This window comes from Cygnus olor, chromosome 5 (genome assembly GCF_009769625.2).
Source record: "Cygnus olor isolate bCygOlo1 chromosome 5, bCygOlo1.pri.v2, whole genome shotgun sequence".
NCBI lineage: Eukaryota > Metazoa > Chordata > Aves > Anseriformes > Anatidae > Cygnus > Cygnus olor.
The window spans coordinates 63,062,129-63,087,212 of record NC_049173.1 but is presented as its reverse complement, the minus strand read 5'-3'; the positions used below and the strand labels follow the sequence as shown (position 1 = coordinate 63,087,212).

General features: G+C 42.6%; 1 protein-coding gene across 6 annotated transcripts in view; it reads left to right on the top strand.

Moving 5' to 3' along the window:
* LMO1 (LIM domain only 1) overlaps positions 1-25,084 on the top strand; it is a 58,521-nt gene that overhangs the window by 19,526 nt on the left and 13,911 nt on the right. For all 6 annotated transcript variants that reach the window (XM_040558901.1, XM_040558899.1, XM_040558900.1 and 3 more), the window contains one exon: positions 23,236-23,449. In XM_040558901.1, the coding sequence (XP_040414835.1) occupies positions 23,236-23,449 (214 nt within the window). The remainder of the gene's footprint in view (positions 1-23,235; positions 23,450-25,084) is intronic.

The following is a 25,084-nucleotide window of genomic DNA, read 5'->3' as shown; positions in this document are numbered from 1 at the left end:
TCAAAGCAAGATCTGTAAAACAAGCCAGTTAAGTGCACGTTACTGTTTGAAGTTGTATGAGAATGCGGGAGGAGTTGTTGATTTTGAACTTGCCTTGCGCTGCATATCATGATCAAGCGCTTGAGGCAACTTGAGCATCCGAGTGAGTTCGTCATTAAAGGAGCAGCATTGATAGCAGGGCTGTGTTTATTCAGCATTTCCCTGTAAGCTCTCTGAGAGCTCCTTCCTCTTAGGTGTTTACCCTTGAGTTAAGCAGAGATGTCTACCCAATGAAGGAGAGGTCATGCACATCCTGGGGATGCTGAATGACAGAATTTCTGTGAAATGAATGCTGAAGATGCTTTCTATGTCCTGGAAGAAATTACTAAGATATCATATAGGGGAAACTTAAAAATAAAAATAAAGATAAAAATTAAAAAAAAAAAAGAAAAGACTTGATGCTATTTGTGCTTATATATTTATTTGGTGCTGTGCTATGTAAGGCAGTGTATGCACACAATAGCAAGAAATAATCACCAAGTTAAATTTTTGAATTAAGCATCTGAGGAAAAAAAAAAGGTTAAGGGCAATGAAAACTAAATAAATTCTTCCAAATAGTACCTTTTTGGTAATCTGGAGTGGGGTGAAATTCTGGTCTCCAGATCTCAGGCCTGAACACACAAATATGCCAAATTGTAAATAATGTGTAAGTTCATGTGATTCTTGTTTCAGTACCATACCCAAGGGCAGATCAGCATGGGTGCTGGCTGCCAGTCTGTCTCTGGTTTATTTTGAGAGTAAGATTTTGTGTTACACTGTGTCAAATGCTAATCTGGCTAAGGCTTTCTGTATCACATATGCAATTTAATATATGTCATCGTCACCTTCCTCATTGCTGGATTTATTTTACTGGGTAGTATGTATTACGACAAAGTGTTTTTCCTCTAAAACTGAGATAAACAACTTGGGAACAAAGTGTGAACTAAGATTGGTTGACAGCAATGTTTTAAATATATTAGCAAGGAGATGAAATAAAACACAAGTATCTCTAGAAATGTTTAAGTAAACTAGGTCTTGTGTGTATATGGGAGGAGATAACGTGAAGTTGCCTAGCGGGGGAAGAGGAGAAGGGCATGCATGGGTTGGAAGGAGGGGGACATACCATTTACTTTTCTGAGTTTCAGGTATTATTGTCTGTAAGCCAGAAGAACTAACCCAGAGGTAAACAGAAAGTGTGTAGGACCTGCCACTTAAAAATGTGCACAGAAAAATAGCCCAAACTAGTCAAGGATTTGTCAAAAATGTAGTCTTTATTTTACGTAATGACTGATCAGCTAGTATTTAGTCTCCTCCTGGGTCCTGAGTGCTTTTGGTTGGTTTTGCAGAAGGTAACCCTTAGGAAAAGGATTTGAAGAGAGGAATGGGAGGTGCTGAGCATAGCATTGCTCCTCCGTGTGCCACAGTCATGCACAGGAAGGGCTCAGAAGGGCTGCTTATGGCTGGCAGCAGGGTGCTTGCAGGCACCTGGCACCTTCCACCCGGGTGTCCCTCCTGTGGGAGGTGGGTGGCATGGAGGCTGTGCCCTGCTCCTGCTCAAGAGTGTGTGGCCTGAAGGCATGGGTTGTTGTGCAAGAATGAAGGGGAAGCAGAGACCTTCCCAGGCACTGCTGCAGAGCCCTCCTTTCAGCTGCCCCGGTGCTGGCTGTGGTGGCAGCCCAGTCATGGACCACTCTTCACCTGCAGCTGCAGCCATTTGCCTCCTGCCCCTGAGGAGCACGTCCTGCTTTACACTACCATCTTCCCCACTTCTTTCAGACATCCGTGTGGCTCTGCATTCATCCTGCCTGTTCAAAAGATAGAAATCTCCATTTCTCCCTCCATTTTTGAAGAACTGAGATTCTTGAGTCCTTGAATCATTTGGCTTGCCCTCAGCTATGCTGCCTTTGCAGCATCCCTTTTATATAATTGCTGCTGCTCGCAGTATTCTGTAATACAGCCCCACTCCTCTCTCTAATAGACTGCTATGATGTCCATGACTTACATCCCTGAATTTTCATTACTGCTACAAAGACTTTTATGCACTTTAAAAGGGAACAGATGGATTCTTCCCTATTTTGGAAGTGATCATTCGTGCCTGTCCACCTTCTCAAGTTCACCTATTTTCATTACTTTAACTTGAAATGATTTGTGGAGTCTTCTGAGCTCTCAAAATTAAACTGGAGCCTGAATAAGATTTGAACCTAGATTTTCCTCATCTAACCTAAAGTAGATGATAGCTTCAAGGGAGGACCTAGAGAATAGTTCATTTTGGTTATAGTTCAAAACAGTAGTCAGTCTGTTCTTTCCCACTGTGCTCTTTCAATGTTTCTCCAAGGACGCTCACAAAAAGCCATTCGGAGATTGAAGTGGGAACAAAGTGTTAATTGTTAAATTATCTTTTGGCCCCTAAAAACCTAAGGAAAATCATCTGAAGGATGTTAGTTGCATACAGAGTATTCCTGTCTCCTTCCAGTGTTAAGTAGTCTGTTTTAGAAACCCTTTATGCTCTGTCCTTGGCAGTTCTCAATAGGCTTTTGCACTCAAACAATATGGACCCTAGCAGGTGGCATTTTTGGCAAATGACCTCTTCTCAATACCAGGATGTTCAGAAGTTGGCCTTTCCCATCTTTTTCAGAACTATTAAAATAGGAGGTGAAGGGCAAATGTACTACTAATAGCATGAAGATGCACTCAGATCTTAGACGGGAAGAAAATCAAAATATCAGTTTCCAAAGAATTCGGTGACCAGTGAAGAGCGTGCTTCAATAACTGCGCGTAGTCACTAGCCGCACTTCTCTCTGGAAACAAATGATGTAAACTTACAAGAGCGGGTCTTCTGCTGTGGCAGAGGTTAATTATACGAGTGGTTCTGCAACTTGCAGGCTTTTTCTTCTGTGCTTCCCTCCCATTTGCCTTTCTGACGTGAACTGCAGTAATATGCACAATTTATGTGTCTCTGTCTGATTTTGGTTAATTGTAGTAGTAATTACTAATTTCCAACCCTTGACCCACTTTTTTAATCGCATTTTTTAAATGATCTTTTTGTGCCATTTTAAAATTTGGTGTTTGGTTTTTAATTTAGATAAATTATGCTAAAGTGTTCTTGAGAGAGCTGCACACTAAGGTCAAAAGCTTCATCTGCACAGTGCCCATTTTCTTTAACCTATTTTAATAATTGTAGCTGCTTCCTTTAATGGCTAGCTTTTGTCTGAACTACACAAAAATCTGTCCTGTTTAAACCAAGCTGCTGAGGCAGCATTGAAACGAAGTGCTGTGGACTGGTGCTGAGGCTTTAGGGTCATCTTCTGGGTCAGGGAAGATCTGGGGCCGGGTTTGCTCCATGCCCAGCAGCTCAGCACCACACGTCGTCCCAGAGCTCACCCACCCAGTGCCTGTGCAAGAGGCCACGAGGCTTTGGTGCTCGGCTGCCACCCCGGGCTGTATCTTCAGCATCCCATCAGTTAGCTGCACTCACACTTCGCTGACCTTCCTTGAAAGCCTCCCCCCCACCCCGCTTCTTTCCTGTAAGTAATAGGCAAATGCCTGTTGCTGCTGCTGCTGGTGGCCAGGCTCCTGGGTTGCCCCACAGGAACATGGGGGCTGTGCGAGAGCTTTTTAGGCTGCCCGGTAATATCAGTGGCGCAAGCACCTTCCTGCTTCACGGACTGCTGCGTGTGCTGATGTGAGGAGGTGTCGAGGGGAGGTGGCACTCCGTCCCACACCAGCGCGATGGCCAGATGCCGCCGTAAAATGTCAGGGGCTTCTCGTCAGCTCTTCTTGCGGAAGAGCACACAATGCTTTTTTAAAAGGGAACTCTATTTTTTTTTCTCCTCTGCTCTTCCTGACCATACAAAAGGTTATATATGTTTACAGGTAGAAAAGTGGTTTGCTTTGGCTGTTTGCAGTAAACCGTGCTAGATTTTAGGCAGACTGTTTTTTCCTACCTTTCTCTCCTCCCTGTTCTTCTCCTTTTGCTTTCAACTGGGGAAGTTTAACAGGGTGTGATGTTTCTGAACTTGGAAATTGGTGTTAAAGAGCAATTAGGTGACTAGCCTCTCTGGATAAAACAGAAGAAGTTTGCCAAAGATCTTTGTGTCTTTAAACATTTGTACAAATTTCTTGTCAAATACAGAAATGATTGCCTTTTCTCCACTTTTTCTCCTCTCTCCTCAACTACTTTCAGTCCCGCATCTGGTTTAATATAATGGGTGTTTGCATGAATGGCTTAGTTAGCCAGGGTGGTAATAAAACACTTTAAATTTATTGTGACATTTGGATTTAATTAAAAAGTACACACTTAGAAAAGTAAAACATAATGTGTAGAGGGAGTCAGGAAGGTTTTTCTCCTTTTCTTCCAAAAAGCTAATTAGAGTTGTATTTTAAATTGTTTATGTGCTGCTAATCATTGTAATAAATCATTTATACTGAGAAAGACACACTCTAATGTGCTTGTGTAACTGTTTATGCTCTCAAGTTTCTATCATGAACAAATTGATCTGGAAGTGGATTTATTAACCACTAGGGAAGAAATCATTAGTGCTTTCTCTAAATATTCCCCAGGTACACTTTTATTATAGTAGTTTACTGTTTTAACTAAAACGTAACGTTATAGAGCCTTGGTTGTAATTATGATGCAAATTGACTTTCCATCACTAAAAGTGATGCCTTTTCACTGGTAATATATATCTCTATGGTATATGCCAGAGAGGCTCGCAGCTTCCAAAGTTTTTCCAAAAAGAAAGTGTAAACTCCTGTTTTCACAGAAACACATCATGGAGACTTTATGGAAGTCTTAAAATAGTCTGGTTTCATCTCTGAAATCTACGTGGCCTTTGCTAAATAATTTTAGGACAACATAAGCCTAGCTGGTCACATTAATTCTTTTGTATCTGGCAGCACACTTAGACTTACAAAGCAGCTGGGTGCTTTCAGAGTGCTGGAGACCACTCCAAATCTGTCGGAGATAACTGGTATTGCAGTTCCCTTGGGACTGGTGAAGACTAGAGAGATTTTCATGCAGAAAATCGGCACCTGAAGTGAAACTTATAACCCGAGATCTTCTGGTTTGTGGTGCTGTTCTTAATCCCAGGCAGGAAGCTGTGGACATCCCAGCTCTTGCCAAGGGTTTTTAAGGTGGGCGTGTCCTGGGAGCCTGGAGGTGGGTGCTGAGCTGAGTGTGAGGGCATCGAGGAGCTGCAGTCAATGGGGATTTGCAGCCCCCTTGCTGGGCCTGAGACCGAGCAACAGCTTTCGTGTTTGGAGATGTTGCTGAGTTAGTTTTCAGCACACATACTTTCCTATGATAGTAAATTGCTTTTCTACCATCCCCGAGAAGCCAAATCCAACCATCAAAAGCTCCAGTTAACACTGGTAGGTTTTGTGGGTGCCTTTTAAATTTAGCTGCTATTATTTGAGCACTGAATTATTTATTTACAGGTCTAATGTAAGGCAACCAGGCGAGAATACCTGTAACATGTTGATTTATATAGTTGAAGATATGGTTAGGCATTTTTATTTGAAGTCCCTGATAGAGTGAACTACGGTGCAACTTGATGGGGAGGTTTCATTTTCTGTGGGATATTCTTAACTTAAAAAGCAACAGCCACCCCACAAAACCAACCAGTGTCCAGATTTCTGGAAAAGCAGTCTGCAGCTCTTTCCAGCAGAGAAAGAAGAGTCAGTATGGAAAAAAATTGTTCTTTTTAATACATGCATCATTTGGAGGAGCTGACTGAAGAAGGAAAGCTGAGAGGAATGCGTGTGAAGCCCACGAGAGGCAGGTGCAAGAGTGCGGTGTCACTGGGAGAGGAGCGGAGATGGGGTAAGTTGGGACCAGAAGCAAGCATTGTGTGAGCCTTCGTGCAGAAGCTTTCCAAAATCACCTCCTGTGGAAAATGCAAACCACAATGCTGCAGTCTCTGGAATTTCAGCTTGTGTCTCCTGCAAAGCCTTACGCACACTGCATGCATGCTTCCACTCATCCCATATACATGTGCAGAGTCAGTCCCAGTGTGAACAGTCTTTGGAGCTCAGTAAAGGTGTATTGACAGCTTAATGATTCACTTCAGCATGTCCGAGGCTGAGAGCATCTGAAGGATTTGATGGCTGGCGTGTATGCGCGTACATGAGAGAGACCTTCTCTTGGCTCAGGCACTGGATATCTTTGGGCCTTAAGTATCTGCACTTTTATTTTTATTTTTAAAAATATGATCCTTAGCTGCTCATGGTTGAGTTAGTGTTCTTTATTTTTCCTTAGCCTTAGGGGACTTCAAAAGTCACTCCTGTGTGTCAGTCCTAGCCATATTCATGCCATGTCACCAGCAACCTGTGGACATGTGCATGTGTGAAGGATTTATTGATGCTTTAATTACATCAGTGTCACTGAAAGGGGCTTTCTGTATCTAGCTAATTTTCCCCCAAACAAATAATTTTCTCTCAGAAGAACAAGAGTTTATTCTGTCTTCTTTTGGACAATATTTCTGACATGCTGGTTTAAAATCCAGCAATGCTGTACACATTTTGCTTGCAAAGTCTAAATTTTTTTTAGACTTGCAGCTATTCATTTTTCCAGAAGCCTACTATACAGTGTTCTGCCACATTAGGTTTCCCTAATAATCCATGGGAGGATGTGATCAAGATCTATTACAGCCCCTCGATGTAGTAGGCTATGGACATCGCTGAATTCTGTGAAGGAGCTGTTAGAGGCAATTCACTTTGCTGTTTGCAGATGGTTAAATTGGTATTTGGAAAGCTGTGCTGTACTAACCAGCTCTCAGAACTGTAAGGAATCAAAAGATGCCTCGTGTCTTCTAGAAAATGTGGATTTTTTTGGTGTTCTTTAGATCCTTTTATGGCCATTTTCAGAGTGAAATAAGAGGCCTTTAGTCACTTCATATTCTGCTGAATCTGACACTTAGAAATGTAAACGTGTCTATCAGTATGCCATTAATTGAGAATAATAAATGTCCCTTTATATGCAAAGTCTTTATATAGAGGTGACTCCTGCTGCGATTCCTGAAGGCATTTTCCTTCAAAGCACAAAAATATCAGCACTTAAAGCAGCATTTGATATCCTCTTGCTGTTCCTGCGGCCTGGGTTCTGCATTGCCATGGCTTATTTTTCTTCCCTTGGCACTTTATGTGGAGTGCTGTATCTGAATGTGGACATTCTCTGCAGAACTGTGCATGAATGAATGGGACCAAAAAATAGCCAAAATGTCAGTTTTACAGAAAGTACCAGAATTCAGAACTGGCTTGTCGTTTGATGGAGAGCACAAGAAGGGAAGGAACCAATACAGACATGTAAATGTAGTAAGTGGATACAAAGCTGGTGCCCGCTTACCCCTGTGGGGCTGATGAGATGAGCTGTTCTTAGCCACCAGTTCTTGTGTAAGAACAACTTTTGTGTGCAGAATGCCTGCTGATACAGTTTTGGGCTAGCACAGAAGGGTTAAAACATCTCCACTGTTGTAAGCTATTTAAACATGTAGCCTTGGAATATCAGGTCTGTAGGTTTTCAAGAAGAGCTCTGTTGTAATTTCAGACCTTTTTTTATTAACCTGGGCACATAATGGCCTGGTAAGATTTAATGCCTCCTATTTAAGCTTCATTTTTTCTCCTTCCTTGTTAAAAATTCCTTGCAGCTTGGTGAAAAACTACCCATCTTGGCCCACCTGTTAGTAAGGCTTTTAAAATGTTGGCACCCTGAAATGGGGGGAAAATGGCTTTTGTGTGTTGTGGTAGGAGCTTCTCCTGGGTGTCCAGGAGTGGTTCTGGCCTGTGGAAGAGCGAGGAGAAATTGCCACTTTACACTTTTCGGGTGAAACTGAGGGAAGTAAGGCCTGTTAATGATGAGGAAAAATGAGTAATAATTTCAGCGTATTAAGGCTGGGTAAGATGTGCAGGATTGCTCTGCTTTGAACCTGGGTGGTGACAGTATGGAATGGGCAGAAGTGGTCCCTTGGTTTAACACCTAACTGTTCTCTGGGGAGGGTAATGTGCAGGTACCGGTACTGATTTGGACCTGAGCAGTGTGGTATATAGTGTTGCAGTTTAGTGGTAAAGCCACTAAATGGAGCTGTGATGAAGCCATCCATGAATTACGTATCAAAGACCGATCACTCTCTGGTGTTTATAATGCAGAGCATCTGTCTTAAATGCTAACTTCCAAAATATTTCTGTAAGCTGATAATGTGACACTAACTGTGGGATGTAGGTTTATCATTTTCTATGCTCTGTAACAAAAATAGGAGCTTGGGGTGTGCTGGTATGATGATACATTAGCATAAAGTACACATTTCTCCTGTAAAAATAGGCATTCCTCCCACCACAGCTGAAGAGCAGAGAGAGGACATTGCCTGCGGAGGCTTGCATATTGTACTGCAAGTGTATTTTGACACTAGAAACTGAAGAAACGGGAAACTAGATATGTCTGGGGAGTAACTACTGATCTAAGTGTCAGGTTTGATATTGGCAGACTCTCTGGAACCAGTAGCTCAAATCTCAGGAGGGCTGGTGGAGCCCTTGACCTTTGTAGTAGGAGATGAACTGCTGTTACTGCTGAGGGCTGTTTTCGAAGAGAGGGATGGGCACAGAAGTGGTGCCAATTCTGCACAGACACAGGATGGCCCAGAGCACTAATACAGAGGAAGTATTCCCCCTGATTTTCTTGGCCGTTTAAACAATGCTGTCTGTGTGACGTCTGTTGGCTTCACTCCTCTCTGGAGGTGGCTGTGTTTCAGCCCTCCAGTTGTATGTGGTTGCAATGTGGAGGTTCTAGGCAGAAGAAGAGTGGTGTCAGCATTGGAAGCATATTTAAACAAATCAAAGTTTCAGATTGCCCATGCTCTAGGAATAGTTTATTTTGGAGCTCACAAAAGAATGTAAGTATTTTTGAGGTATCTAGTTCATGCCACTGGTGCTATCATATAAAAGTGACGAGTTTTTGCTTCCCCAAGGTCAGTGTGTCAATTCTGAAATCAGCTGTAGGCCACTGAGCACAGGATAAGTGGCTGTCACTCAAAGTTGGCTACTTGTCCGATTGACAGACTAGAGCAAGCCTAGGGAGTCCCATGTCAACCCAGCACCATCTCAGTGGCTGTACGTACAGGGAAAGGCTGAGGGAATTGGGTTTGCCCAGCCCAGAGAAGAGAAGGCAATGGGGAGAAGTCACCTGCAAGGGCTCAGAGATGACTGAGCCAAACTCTTCTCAGAGGGGAGCAGTGGAAGGACAGGAGGTAGCAAGGGAGGCTGCGACTAGATGCAAGGTGCTTTTCACCATGGGGAAAGCAGGGTCTAGAGATGCCTCCTTTCCATACTCAGGCATTCTCAGAGTTTGAGACCACTCTGAGCACCATGGTCTAAAAGTTAGCAGTGCTTGGAGCAGGGGCTTGGGCTTGGGGCTGGGCGACCATTACTGATCTTCTCCAGCCTAGGAAAGGAATTTGTGCCAGGAATTCCCATGGGAAAATAATCTCTGTCCCAGGTAGCCATCAGCAGGGATAGGTAGTGGCATGGTGAGACAGGGAATGGATGATACGGTGATGGTCCTGTTAAAACACCACGAGGATAAACTGGCTCTCAGCTTCTGAGGTTGTGCTGGCTTTCAGCGCAGACACACCACTCCTCTTGTATTCCCTGTTTGGGACTGGGGCTAAATTTCAGCTGTGCTGGGTTTGGGACTAATGTGAAAATGAGGCTGAACCTGCATTAAGAGTGTGAAGTCTCTGGGAAGTCTTCCTGCTGTTTATTCCTCTGAAAGGAAGGTGGCAATTGCACACTTGGTAGTTGCTGTAAAATTGCTGCTACAGATAACCAAAATGGGATAGATGTACTTGACTTTGGCTGAAATGCAGATATTTATTCTTTTTCACACAGTTCTTGTTTGTAAGCACTTAAGGACTCAGGATGGGTCCTGGGACTTGCAAATACATGTTCAGATGTTTCCAGGAGGAAACACTGGATCAAGAGCACATGTTGGTTTTCTTATCAGAGTTTTGGTTCTCTGTGAGTTGGAATAAGTACAATAGCAGTATATAAAGATGAAGACAAATAAATTAAGACTTCTATATTTATGTTACCACTTCAAATACTGTTGGTATGCAAAAGGAGAAAAAAAAAGACCATATAACACTTGAAACAACAAATTTCTCATCTTAAGCTTTGCTGTGGCAATCATGGCTTGCTTTAAAGTAATGTTTCTTTCCCTGCGCTTAGATAATTTAAACACTCCTCTGAAAAGAGGTACCACATGGAGTGCAGTAGAGTTGAAGTAAATTTCAGAAAAGGATTACGTTTTGCATGTGGAAACAATGACTGTAGGCTGTAGATAAACAACATGGGTTTGGAGTGATCATTGTTGCTATAGCGTGATTATTTTTCTCAGGGACAGGCGCTAGCTTCTTCCTTTGAAGAACTGCTGTGCTCACATCTGCGTTGTGCTGACTATTGGTCCGTTTGCTGATTGCTTCCCTTTCTCACCCAAAAGTAGGATGCTGCAATCACATAACTTCTGAGTCTTCAGCAGCAGCAACGGGCTGCGACAAGAGGTTTTGGCAAGAGCCCCCTATGGCCTATGAAAACGCCCTTATCGTGTACCCCATGCATATATAAGCATCTGTTCCAGAGCTTTGAAAGTCAGAGTTGCTGAGGGGATGGCACGGTCTTGGGAGCAATCAAGCCTAGGAATAATGCAGGGCTGTTCAGAAGCTCTCTAGGTTAATAAGCAAATGTTTGTATCGCAGGTCTGGAGGTGTGTTCTGGGAAGCCAAAGCTTTCTTTTTTTTGCCCACCTAGATGTCCAACAGGATCGTATTTCTTGAGTACTGTGTTTGCTTTATGAAAGGAGAGGCAGGGGAAAGAAAGAATCTGATATGATTTGGAAGTAATAAGGTGAACTTTGCAGCAGCCCTGCCCTTAATGACTTTTATTCTCACAAACCTGGTTTCCACATATTTATAGTCTTTTTCCTGAAATATCAAAATATTTGTAGCTTTTTCTTTTTCTTTTTTTTTTTTTTCCTTTTGAATGGGAATAAATTATGTGGTGTCGTTTGACACTGGTGGACATGTTTCTTTGTTCGGTAAAGAGCAAATTTTCTTTAGATTTAGTTCCTTGGACTCATAGGAAAATTGTATAGCATTGAAATGCTAGGAATTAATCTGAATAGCCAGTGTGAGGTGGAAATGCTCCCTCTGCTTTAATTGGCATGGACCGGTGAAAGGCAGCTCTGTGGCTGCCTCCCTTGCTAACTGCCCAGCCTTGTGGCAGATTGACATAATTCCCCAGTCTCTGGGGAACCGTAATAGAGTGCTCCCTGAAGTGCTCGAAATCCTGAAGGGAAATTAGAATCTTTTTTTTTTTTTTTTCTTATATAGGGTTTTCTGGAGTATTTACGTTCATGCAAAGGACCGTGGACTATTAAATGGAGAGTTTTTTTTTAAAAGTTTTTCTAATTGCCACACTTCCTCCCTCTTCCCCTCTTTAAGTGGCTTTGGACAGTTGCAGAACTTTGATTTTAAATTTGTCTAATCTCTCGAGATATCTAGGTAGGGAAAACTATTGTAACTGAAAATGGTTCCTTTTTTTTTTTCTTCCATTTTAATAGATATGTTTAGTCTACTTTAAAAGCTTTCTGGAGAATCTTTTATATATGGCTAATTTAAGCTTGTCAAGTTTTAATTATAATCTCTCTATACACAAGTTAAGATGCTTAATGCTAGTGAAAAGTTCTGAATACAAAGCAAACCTGTGTCAAGCTGCAGAGCACTCTTACCCGTCTTAATTGCTTTTGGTCTGAACTTTAACCTTAACTCTCCCATCTGTCTTACACATTCCCTTCTCTCATCACAACAACTTTCTTTCTGCAGAGTGCTGAGGATCTGTCTTAATTCTGCAAGATTTCTGGCGTGGCAAAATTCTGCTATCAATGCACAGACGTTCAGCTTGCTCCTTTTTCCCCTGCAGCACAGAGTGCTTTCCTGGTGCACAGCCTGGCTGCCCAGGACAGCCCAGAGCATGTCCTCGCCCCTGGCAGGACAGCGCTGCTGGTGGAAGATTGGGTACCTCAGCTACTAGAGAAGTGCCCTGGATCCCAAATGCTGTGACAACTTCTGGTTTCAGATAAAAATCTGTACCCTAGAGCATCTGTAGTTGTTTTTGTCTGCAGTTTTATGGATGTTTTCCGAGGTAGTTCATTCCTTCCTAGGACTGTTGTCTCCCTCATTTTCTAGCTCTGACCAAGCCTTTGCAGCAAAGGTTAGTTGTGTCTTTTCCTTAGATAACAATGAGTTTCATTCAAGCTTAGAAAATTAGCCTTGAAAATACTTACTCTCTGCAGATTCCTTTTGGAGAGTGCATTTAAAAGTTTGAATCCAAAATTGATTTGGAAGTACTCTAATCTAAAATAACCCTGATGCTAGCATTGTTGTCTGCAGCTCCTGCTAGCCCCCGGTGTTCCGGTATGGTGCGTTGGCACACAGTTCCCTGATGCTGTGAAATTCACACTCATCTGTGGATACGGACTTCTCTAAAAAGGACTGTGAGGCACTTAAGACTCCTTATTTCGTTAGTTCAGTGAAGGAGTTCATTTCAGCAGTCAGGGATCTTATGATGAGGTGGAGGAAAACCAAGCAAATCAAGCAGTAGAGAGTCCCGTCAAAGTGGAGTGGAGAAAAGGCTGCTCAGTAAGATTTTTTTTGGCCTGTAGGTGCAGCATTTTAGAGCTGAAGGTTAGTGGTTTAGGATTTCTTTTTCGTCTGAGGTTTGAGGCAGATCATAAGGAGATGCGTAGCTGGTCCAGACTTCAAGAGGTACATTTCAGGAAGCTTTTAGTTCTGCACGCTGGGCTAGGTCATATGATTTTTTTCATTGTTTTTAACCAAGTGTAACCATCAGCATCCTCATGCATGTTGGTGAGAATTAAATGGAGCATAAATAACTGAATTGAAGAGCAGACTTCCACTTTAAGAGAATCGGTTGCTGCACAAAGCAGTGGTAATGATCCAGAGGAGCAGGACACATCAAGGAAAAGAGTAAAGTGTGAGTACCATCCAAAGTGCAGGCAGCAGGTCATAAATTCTTGTAGTGGTGGTGGTCTGAAATTCAAGGAATAGGATTAGAAAGTTACTGTAGGTTAATGAAAATGACTCCCTTAGGATCAGCTTGAATTCAACTCAGTGGTCAGCCATAAGAGAAGGAATGTCTTATGCAATTTCAACTTCTCATCCATATTCTGAATACTGTGATGCAAGGCTCCTGAATGCTTAATAGAGTAGAATATGCTCTGTTATGCTATATTTCATATGGCTTCTAAGATGCTTTAGTGCAAACTAAATGTCATGCTAACTTGCCCCAAACCCTTAGTGCTCACTTTACTCTGGAATATATGGTGAATTGCAACAGTGTTTTCAAAGCCTTCCTGGGGCATTTCACCAAAAAAAAAAAAAAAAAAAAAAAAAAAAAAGGAAAAAATGTGGATTTTTTCCCTCTTACTTTTCTGTTGTCCAGGGGAATAATGCAAAGGTCTTGCCTATATGTCACATCAAAGGAACTCTATACAGAAGTATACAACAGCTAAAGCCAGGAAAACACTTTTAATTTCTTGTAAGGAAGGGTAGCGTTCATGGTCAGCTGTGGATTGCGAGCCCTAACTTAATCAGTTGTGAACAACAAAAATTAGTTTGAGGTATATGGGGACTGGCCAACTTCAGCTATACAAATGTTTAATGATCAGTGTTGTGCTGGGGTCTGCATACCTTTCCCCGTGAATGAAAGGGGAAATGGCCAAGAGCGGGACTTTCTCTGTCTTAATTGTAGTGGTGAAATGGGGTAGAGTAAAATCTGTCTGTGAAAGCAAATTGTGGCTTAAGCTAGACCTTAGTAAACAGAAGAACAGAAGCAGTGTAAGTATTTAGCCTCTTTTTTCTGTCTTCTCTGTCTTCATGGCATTAGGAGAAAGCGAATTTAGCTGCTATTATTTGCAAGATAGAGCAAGTTCTTTCTGACAAACTTCACCCTGCCCTTTTTCTCTTCTGACTTAATATTTCAAGACTAGAAGGGTGCTGGGCTCCCTGGGGTCAGTGGTGGGATGTGAAGGATCATTCCAATTTGGTGCGGGACTATGCTTTGTGTAAACATCTGTGTTAGATGGCATGCAAGGTGAGAATATCCAGGGTCTTCCTGTGGCCTGAGCATCTGCTTTAAAGAAGTTGTGGACTTTTTTCTGGTTTTCCTCAGATAGGAGCTGCAGCTGAACAAAATGCAGTCTTTTTCTCTTTAGGGTCTGGTATTAGAGTTTTCAAGGTAATTTTAAACCCCTGAAGTTTGGCTACACATTGCTGTGTTGACTGCAGGTGTAATCCAGATAAATACAGTGCAGTTGTGTAGATCTGAACCATTTTTGGCATCTCTTCTGGACTTGTCAATGTATAGCTGGAGTTTACCAAAGCAACTCTGCAAATTCCATGCTGTATTATAATATAACATCTTTCCTATGTTGCCAGCGTTTCAGGAAGTAGTATAGTGTCATTCAGAATTTCAGTGTTTGCAGAAGGTTAGAATATCATTAATATCCAAGATGATACAAATTCTACTTCCTAAATTAGTAACCACGTATTGGTTGTGCGCGCAGTGACTGCCGGTGCAAAGCAGAGATGGCGAGTCCTCAGCCCGCCCTCGCCCGGAGCCTGGTCCCTCTCTTATACAACAGGAAAAACATACTGCTTTGCAATACTGGGGGGAGGAAGGATGTTCTCTTAACCTTGGTTTTTCTCCACTACTTTCATGAGACAAAATTCCAGGCTGCTTCATTTTTTAAGTCAGCAAACTGATTATATGTTGTAAAAGATCAGTGTTTTCATGGGTGAGTAGTAATTACTGAGTAATGGCTTAAAACATTTCCTGAAGGAACATAAAGCTGTTTTTAAAAGTCAAGAGTACATTAAAAGGATTACCATGTAGATTTGATTTTTAGATAACACTAAAATGGATCCCAAATGGACTTATGAAAAGGGATGCTATCTCTTTAATGGAAAGTGCATGGTCTGACAGCTCAGCATGCAAATGGTCCTGCAAAGGACTGTGTGTTGTGTTTTTTCCTTTCAACAAGAAGAGAAGGAAATAGCTTTCCTTCCTGCCCTGCTCCTTTCAACTTTTAATAGCAGACGGGTTGGTCTGCTGTCGTTAGGAAAGGGAGAAGAGGCTGGGTTTTTGGGATAACTGCATCTTTCTGATTCATTAGGGAGGTGTATTTCATGGCTTCTAGAAGGTCAGCAGCAATTGTCTCCCTTACAAGGATTGCATTAAGTAGAGGGACTCTCTCTGCGTTCTTTATAGGTGAATCTTTACTTGTCTGCTGAAAATGAAGAAAATATGCAAATGAATGTTTAGTGCCTCTATATTTATAGAGGTAAAGGTGCAGCTGTACTAATCTTGTGCAGGGCATATAAGCATCAAATTTTGGCTTTGCAGTAAGTTTGGACTGGAGGCTGATACTTTCGTACTAGAATAACTTGCAATCACTATAGCATTGGCTATATCAGAGTTGCCAGCACATCTTTCTGGTGCTTGATGGTGTAAAATATGCTTTTGGCCTGAGTAGGGTTTCTTCTAGAAACATTTAAGAGTATATTCATATTTCATTAAATACAGAGCAGCACGATTCCAAATTCTTTTGTGGTATTGCACAAGTTATTATAGGCTCCAAAAGTCTTGAGAAATTTCCCTAAGCCAGTGAAAGCTTTAGATTGGGTAGTCATCATTGCCTGCATTAAGGGCTGTGACAGATTGCTTCATCAGTGTACACAGAGCAGAACATCAAATGGCCATTTGGCAGTGGGCACTGAAATTCTATTAAGGTTGCCGAAAGCTTAGGTTGACATTGTATGTGTCTGCAAAGAGGCAGAAGAAAAGATGATGATGATCGTGCTGTGATATAACTCTATTCTCCTTAAAATATTCACAGACATAGTGTACCAAATCTGTCAGAGTGATGTTAATGTTTCGCTGCTAAACCTGAGCTCTGCTACATCACACATCTTTGCATATCTATTGAAACCTCAGTAGCAATATGTTAAACAATGCATTTTACCCAGAAGGTCAGGATTGTGGAGTATTACATGTGTGCAAGGAAATAATTGAGTTGAGTTTTTACTTCTCAGACACTTTGCGATTTTAATTTGATATAAGGTTTTTCTCTTTGGTTTTATGTCCTTTTTGGAAAAGGACAAGGAAGGGGACACAAAACTCTATCTAAGTGAGCTGAAAAGAGCAGATGGAGTTCTTGTCTTTGTGATCATTTGACTTGGAAACTCTTCTAATGGTTTTCTTTGACACCCAAATCCCTTGATGAGGAAACTTGGGATCTTAGCGTATTTTCAGCAGTCACCTGCAAAACAGTGGAGTAGTGAGGAATATGGGAAGAATTCCAGGCTGATCATCCCAAATAACCATGTTCTCTCATCTGTGATGTTACCGTTCTGCTGGAAAGGTGGTTTGAGGGTATTGTCTCCATTGCCAGAGTTTTTTCTACTACAGAAACTGAATGAGGGAACTAGTCACCTAAAATCAGGAACTTTGCTAGAGTGCAGGACGCTAAATTGTGACAAACCAAGAAAGCTTGATCCAAATGTTCTCAGATTAGGTTGAAGGTACAAGAAATCAGCATGTTTTCTTTTTATTTATTTATTTATTACTGTTCCCAAGGCTTCAAATAGTAAAAACGGATTTTACTGAAACACTGCATGTGCTAAGAATAAGCTTTGGGCATATGCCAATTATGAAAAATTAAAGCTCAAACAAGCATATTTTATGAGCACAGGGAAAATGTTGCTTATGAAAATGATTTATGGAAACTGTTTTGCAGCAGCAATTATTATGGTTTGCATTCAGTCCTGCTGCCATGTGTTCCTTTATAGCAACAGGTCATCCTCTGGTAAGACCTGCTATGCAACAGTCTTAAACCAGGTACTGGAAGTCTCAAGACTCTGGAGGAAAATGAAAATTAGATTCTACCCCTAAACCTTTTGCCCTGAATCAGGACCTACCTCGATACCAATTCAAATGATGAGAATGGTTATTTTGGGTATCACTGTCTATATGAGCAAATGGCTTGAAAGTAAAGTCTCTCTGCGTGTGAGATTGGAGGTGGGGTAAGCCATTTGTGAAACCTTGGATCACTTTTAGGCAGTTGAAACTGCTATGGGAAGCTAGACCCTACAGTAGATTTCACTAAAGCTTATTCTAAACTGAAGGGCCAAAAAATTACTATGTTACTGGAAGGAGGACTATAGCATGGTTAAAACAGAAGTACTGATAAAAATGTTGTTTCTCTTATTAAGCACCCACTCCAACTACTTTTTTGCCATGCTTGGGGAATTCATTCAGTAATGGTACAGAAGAAAGAATACCACAAATGAATTGCTAAAGCCACTGTAAAAATCCCCTACTATATATTGCAGCCTGAAACTGGAAATGAAAAAAGATTGTGGTTATTCATTGAATAATTTTGATGAATGGTCTAAGGCTTGTTCATAAGCATTTAGTTGCAAGTACTTGGTGTTCCAAAGGTAATGTTTTAATTGGATATACAGATGACATGATGACTTTCACGGTTCTGGCCATAGTTCTTCAGATGAAATGCTTGGTGAAGATGCCCAACATGATGTACTCTCAGTTCAATGGAAGTGCATAGTTTACCTGGTTTCGCAGAGTGTAACATTCATAGAAGGTGAGTAACACAATACTGGGAACACAAAGTGAGCTTCTTTTTAAGGGAATAAAAATTCACTGCATCTTTTTGGCAATGACTGTCTGCATTTAGTTAAATGGGTGATGCAGGGCTCTAATGCTTTTAAATGATATAAGATCCTCTGATAATAGACACAAGAGTGCAGCTTATTTATTGTGATGAGACAGGAGTTAATAAGATTACTTCTACTCTTCAGTTACTTTTTCATCTTTTGCAGCCAAATGCTTTTTTTTTTTTTTTGTTAGTAGGCAAAAGGAGGACAGGTCATTTAAAGAGTGTTATGCTAGAAATAAACATTTGTCCCTCAAGTGGAACTCTGAAACCTAGGCTTGATTGCCCAGCTGCTGAAACTCCAGTCTTTAAACCAGGATTGCTTTTAGCACTGGAATGCAGCATCCCTATAATAATCGCTTTCGTAAATTTCAATGAAACTTTAAATAAATAATAATAAAACATAAGTCTGTAATAATAGTGGCCTTTGGCAGAGAGGTTGTTCGGAAATGTGGTAAGTGTGTCTGAAAGGCACTGCTTGAGCAGGGAGTTGTGGTGGAGAACACAAGCATAACTCCAGCACTGTGTTGTGCAAGGTGCTGTATGGATGTATAAGAAGCCCTGTTCTCGAGTGGTTGTCAAAAACCTTTCTGGGAGTGGATTTTTTTTTTTTTTTTGTTACCTGCTTTGTTTTTGAGCGAGCTTTTATGGTAGAAGTAGCTAATATGAGGAAAACTTTAAAGAATAAATAAATAAAAAACAACAAACAACAAACTTGCAGAGGGAAAGAGTTAAAGCCATCTGCCTGAAAGCATTGTGTAAAACATACACACAATGTTGGGGAAATAAGCCAATTATGTGTGCTTCACAGGAGGTGGGGGACTGACCTTTGTGTATAATTAGTTCTTTTATTTAAAGCAAAGATTTTGAATAGAATAACTAATTAGCTGTCATAAATGGCAAATTGAAGATTTTGGCCCGATCCCTTGGGGAACGTGGGAGGACGTCCCTCCTCCCAACCCGTACTGTACACTTGCTCTCCTCATTAGGGCTGTTTTGAGTTTCCTGAAGCAGTAATGAGGAGTGCAGCGGCGGCACTTCCCGGAGCCCCCTGACAAGGCACGCAGTGCAGGAGGAGCAGAGCCGCCTTCAGCTCCTGGGCCTGTGTGGGCGTCGCGAGGGCTCGCGTGGCGGAGGGGCTGCGGGAGGCTGCAGGGGGGCTGCGAAGTCCTGGTGGTATCACCTGTGCTGTATGCTCTGGACTTCACCGCAGAAAATACAGGAGAGCTGCAAAGCCTCGAGGCATATATCATTAGCCAGCAGTCCCACATTACTCTTTCAGACCAATTAACCTTTAGAGCTGCATTAAAGAAATTAGGTGGTGAACTTCCATGCTTTCAGAAGGGACCAGTAGCTCTCTTGCAGACCAGAGCGCTGTAGAGACATACGCCATAGGACCATTGCAGATAACTGTTATTTAAAAGGTCTACCATTTATAAAAAGTTTCAGGGCTGTCTTAGAAACGAGGCTTTATGAGCAGTGCCCTTAGAGGAACTGCAGCTGATTGCCACGTTGAATAGAAATATCAATAAAATGGGCTAGAAAAATTTAGAGGTCTACTTAGTGGACACTTGTGTTACAAAGCCAGCGGAATAATTTTACAGAAGGACCCCGACTGAGAAGATATGGGCTGATTAAAGCTGGTTTGCCCGGCTGTGAATAGAGGTAAAGTTTAGATTACTCACTACAATAACAGCCTCTTTAGACACAGCCATAAATTTCAGTATGTCCAGAGGTGGTGTCTATAATTTTTTAATGTGCATTGGAGCTCCGAGCACTCAGAACAGGTTTTGTTTTGTATTTACCAGCAGCAAGTCTATTAAGTTGTAAAGGGCAAAAACGGGAGTGTAGGTAGCCAAAAATAGAAAGGCTTCATCTGCCGCTGCTAAGAAAAGATAGCGATGGATGGCTAGCAACAGGAGAGGGGAGAGAAGTGGATGGTACTTTCAGAATTTCATGATCAATCTGCATTCCCTTTGTGATCATGTATTTAAACAGGTGAGTGGCCAGCTGTTAATTTGCCTAGCTCTGCACTGCCACTTCTCGTTGCCTTGTCCTCGCTCATAGGGTACACATGGAAGTTGTCTGCGGTGAGCCCTTTCCTTCTCGACACATTGACACGATGCCCCTGATCAAAATGAGCTAGGCATCTTGGCATTTTTTGCTAAATACTGGGGGAAAAATCTACATGGGGAAATGAGGCAGCATTGCAGTTTTGCAGCGGGGAAATTTCCAAAAAGGAAGAGCAGCTCTGCAGGCAGCTTCTGCCTGCAAAGCCTGGCTTGTTTGGGGATTGCTGGAAGGGAGGCAGGAGGAGGAAACTGGGGTTTGGTGCTGACTGCATCCCCTCTGTGCATGCCTCCGACTGCGAAAGGGGTTAAGCTTTTGAGATGCTGCTCTCTTGTTGCTTGCAAATGACATGGCAAGCCTGCGAGGAACCCTTGCTGATCAAGTTTGGCAGTTTTTGAAATTTTGTTTCACGCCTTGCCTGCTGTGTCAACTCGCCAGCTAATTGCAGCCGCAACTTTCTGTAGCGGTGTGTGCACTCCGTGCAGACCGGCTGGCTGGATGTCGGAGGGAAGCCTCACAGACCAAAATGTAATTTCAAAACACTGAACCTGACCAGCAGAGGCTGACCTTGCTCGTTATTATCTGAGTGGGAATAGCAGCTTTGAACATCATATGATCTCTGAAATGGTACCTTTTTTCATTAGAAAGCCCCCTGCTGAACACTGACCAAATACATAGCTTTTTTCCTTGCTTAAGGTACTGTTTAAAAATATATATATCTGTTCCTTTGCTACTTATTAGAAGAAAACCAAAGTATTACATTCCACTTATTCGCAAAAGCCTGTGCTAAGACAATGGTGTGCTTGCAATAGCAGGGAACTGAGGCGGCAGCGGGGAGGGAGGGCTGCCAGAGCCGCTGAGGGAAGAACCGCTGCCACGCAGCCAGCCCTTGGCCGTGTGGTGCTGCTGTCCCCGGGCCTGCTTACCACTTGGGAAACCTGCCGAGCTGCCTATGCCGAGCAAACCACACTCTCATAATGGTCCGGACAGGGTTTCGGCCCCACATGGCTGCCCTGGTCCCAAGGGACCACTTGCTCTGGGCGAGGGCAGCTGGAACTCCAAGGGCATGCCACACTGGTTCTGAGGGGCCTGGGAGATCCCATCTGGCTGAAGACGTGTTCTGAGTCACATGGGTGATCTCAGACCCCATCCAAGCAGCACTTCTCGTTCGAGGGGGTCTGAGGGTTATCCAGAACCTACATTTTGAAACCTGCAGCATCTCCAGATGCAGGAACCGCAAATTCACGAAATGAACCCTGCAAGCAGAATTGCATGAAGACACCACTTCTAACAAGTCCTCTGCTGCGTATGAGGGTATGCAGCTCATATTTAGAGAGCCAGTTTTTGGGGAGGTGGGTAATGACTCACTGGTGTCCAGGGCTCCTATCTAAAAATACAATTCTCATCTGTAGGTCTTAGTTTTCATAAGTGCTATTTTCATTCATCACTAGTGCTAATCTTACACAGGTCTCAAATGCAAATTTGTATTTGTGCCATTCCGCACCTCAGAATAAGGCAGTCTTTTCTCATGATGTGCTGTGTATCGCATTTCTCAGACTTCCCCGTCTTTCCCTCTGTCCCAAAAGTGTGAGTATTTCTCTGTGGTTGCGTGTGTGGAATTTCTCACGGGACCCCTGGCAGAACCAGCATGAGTGGCCATTCTGGGCTGCATGTGTGGTAGTCAAAAACAGGTTTAAGTTTTCACGTAATTATTGCATATTTGCCACTGGCATCAAAAGAAAAGTTCGCGAGTATTGACTTTGCAAGTGTCGCAGAGCATGCTGCAGCAGAGCAGGAGGGCTCTTTAAGTCTTAAGAGTTTTTGAATGTTACTTGACCTGTCTCCGTGCTGCAGAGACCACTTTGATAGCAGATGGATCAATACCTCGCTGTTTGTGTAGAGGTGTCTTAAGTGCTATTGTCATCTGCTTGCAGATCTGACAAAGCAATTATTACTGTATGAGTGGTAGGTTTTACATGTGCTGAGCATTAGCCACCACTGGGTCACCCTCGTTTCTAAGGAAAGCAGCAAATGTCACTTATTGCAGCGGCGCTGACTTGTTCTGCTCAGGGTAAGGGGCTGTTAATAATTCCATTATAAAGCTGCTACTTTTTGGGACATCCAACTTGCTACAGAAATGGTGGCTTAACTTTGGGTAAGAGTGTACCACCAGTGACACCTGCTGCTCTAGCCAGGGCCCCCTCTCATCTCCTTTGCACTGGTTAAGCCCATGGCACGCTTATTACAGGCCCATCCTTGTCATTTGTAGTAATTGACCCTAGTAAAAATAACAGTAACAAAATAAAATCAAGGCTCCAGAGAAAAAGGAGTTCTGGCCTCTCAGTAAGTTTTTCCTCTTCTGTCATCTCCTCTCCCCTTCCTCCCCGACAGTGCAATCCTGGTTTATTTTACCATCCTCTATAAAATCCTCTCCTGCCTCCCTCTTAGACTGAGAAGGGCGACGGGTCGCTCAACTGTGTCGGTGCTGGCTGTGGGCTGACCAGCTGCTTGGAGGAGAGGGGAAAGCTGGAGACAGCAGAATGGGGAAGGCAGCACCAGCCCGGGAACTTGAGTATCCTGTCACCACCTCTCGCCCTGCTCGTGCTTGCTTTGCAGCCCCAGCAGGGATTTCCGGAGAGAAGAGGCCTGGCTTCTCACTGCCCGCTACAGGGGTACAAGAGGAGGTGGGAGGCGCTGCCTTGCTGCCTCCAAATCAGGGTGGCTTCACTGCTGGCAGGGAGCCTCTGGTTGGGGTACTCTCAGCAGTCCAGCAGGCTTTTGAGTAGCATCGATGTTAGAGCAGCCCAGAGATGGCTCTAGCCTTCAGTGGGGCCTCTGTGGCCAGTGGGGTTTACAAAGGAGGGAAACCAGCGGCATACCCCATCTTGTACACCCACACCCCTTCCACCCCCCAGCTTGATCTGGACAAGCTGTTAGACTGGGGTGCACACACTGGTGTCCCTTCTGATCTTTGTAATTGCCTGTGGCTGGTAATTAACAGCGCAAGGGTACTACTAATGAGGGGAAAAAATGTTGAAATTGCTGCCAGTTTATTCTGCTGCAAAACGTTAATTAAAAAAAGTCTGGTGCTTTGTGTCAGTCCTACCCTTAGGAAAGAAGTGTTGCGATCCTGCAAGTGCCGCATTCCTACCTACCCCGCGACAGCAAATGAAGTGTACGTTTACGTTCCTTTGGCTTTCAGCTTCCTGCAATGGGAGCTCCTTGTAATGAAGGCCGCAGCAGTATTTGCTCACAGATTTACCTCCAGCTCACAGCGCTGCCCCGAATGCAGGCAACCTCTTCAAGCTGTTTGAATATTTTCTAACATGCCTGCTGTGTTCGTGTTGCAGGTGTGCCGATGTTATCTGTACAACCCAAAGGGAAACAGAAGGGCTGTGCTGGCTGTAACCGGAAGATCAAGGACCGGTACCTGCTGAAGGCCCTGGATAAGTATTGGCATGAAGACTGTCTAAAGTGTGCCTGCTGCGACTGTCGTCTTGGAGAGGTTGGATCAACTCTTTACACAAAAGCAAATCTCATTCTTTGCCGCAGAGATTACCTGAGGTAAATAGAGGAATGTACCATGGGCTCTTCCCAAAGCCTCTCAGTTTGCTGCCAGCTGTTTGTCTTTCTAGCCCCCTACTGTGAAAACGTGTACTTGTGCATGGTCAGCCTTGCCCAGAAGAGGCTGGAGTTCTTTCCCTGTCTGAGCGTGGCTCTTCGTTTGCACTAAACATACTTAGTAGTCAGTGAGGTGTCATCCTATTTTTTAGGTCAAGGTAGGAAGTGGATGGCGTGACTTAATTCTTATTTTGAACCAACAAAAATCAAAAAGTGCTTGCTGAGAAAATTAAGACCATTAATTCTTCTTGCATATCTATGATGTTATTTATGCTCCTTTACGACTGACATTCTATGATTCTGTGATCTGACCAGACCTTTAGCTTTTCCTTTTCTCTTTCAGTGCTGACTTTTACACAGACTTTTAGCACTTATATTCAGTAAGGTTCCTCCCGTGGGGCTCTTGTCTCTTTGCTAAGTAAACAGAGCAAAACACTCCAAAATTACAGATCAACTTCAAAAAATTTTTTGTTCATGAGGTAGTCTGCAGAGACCAATGCTAACTCTGAGTTAGAGCTACCCTGACAGTCTGTGTCTGCAATACATAACAACACATGGGATTTTTTGCCTAGTATGTATAGGGGTTTTGCACAAAATACTTTAGATAAGCACAAATGAATTTTAGTAAGGCAGCAGCCCTAATGCAAATGTTCTTATGAGGGTCACACTGCAAAACACTCCAAGTTTTATTTTTCCTTTAGAAGAATGTACTTGATCTCCAGCTAGTGTTTTTCTTTTTTTTTCCCTAAAGCACTGACACTATTTCTTGTGCAACCTCAACCAGCAAACACACCTGAAGCAAAACAAAACCCACCACACTAGTTTCAGAAAGGGAGGTACGTTGCTGGCTAACCTTTTGGTGTGCAGGTAGTGCCTAGGTTAGTCCCAATGATCAGATACTTCATGTGTTTCAGTGTAAAACATATTCCTGAAAATCTTTAGTAAAGTTTTCTAAGCAAACTTAAACAAGGAAGTTTCTCTTTCTAAAACAAGATGGAGCCAAATAGAAGAAATAAGTCTAATAGCTGCTGTATGAGAGCTGCCACCTTGCCTTTCAGCAAGGCAGTATACAAAAACATTCTATCCACACAAGGATTTTTGCTCACTGTTGGAATGTGTTAACTGCTAATCACAGAAACCCCCGAAGTCTTTCAGAAGAGCTGCTTCTAGAAATAGTCTTTCTTCTAGAAAGTATAGGCTGCATTAGTTTCTGGAATGTTTCTTTATATGTGGTGGTCTTAAAACATATACTTTGTTTGCACCCAGCTTGCCAAGCAATCCAGGTCTCTCCATCAGTCATCCTCCTCTTCATTATTTATCGTTTCTCTAGACTTTGTCATATGTGCACTTGATTACTTAATTTTAAAAACAAATAACAATAAAAAAATAAATAAAATAAAAAAACAATAACAACAACAATTTTATTCTGACCTGAAAGACAGATATTCAGTGTTCCTCCATGTGTTGCAGAACCCTACTGGAAATTCATCAGCTGGGCGGTGATTCCCATTCATATTTGCTTTTTGAGACCTACAAGCTACCCATCCATTTAATGATCACTGTATTGGTTTATATTTG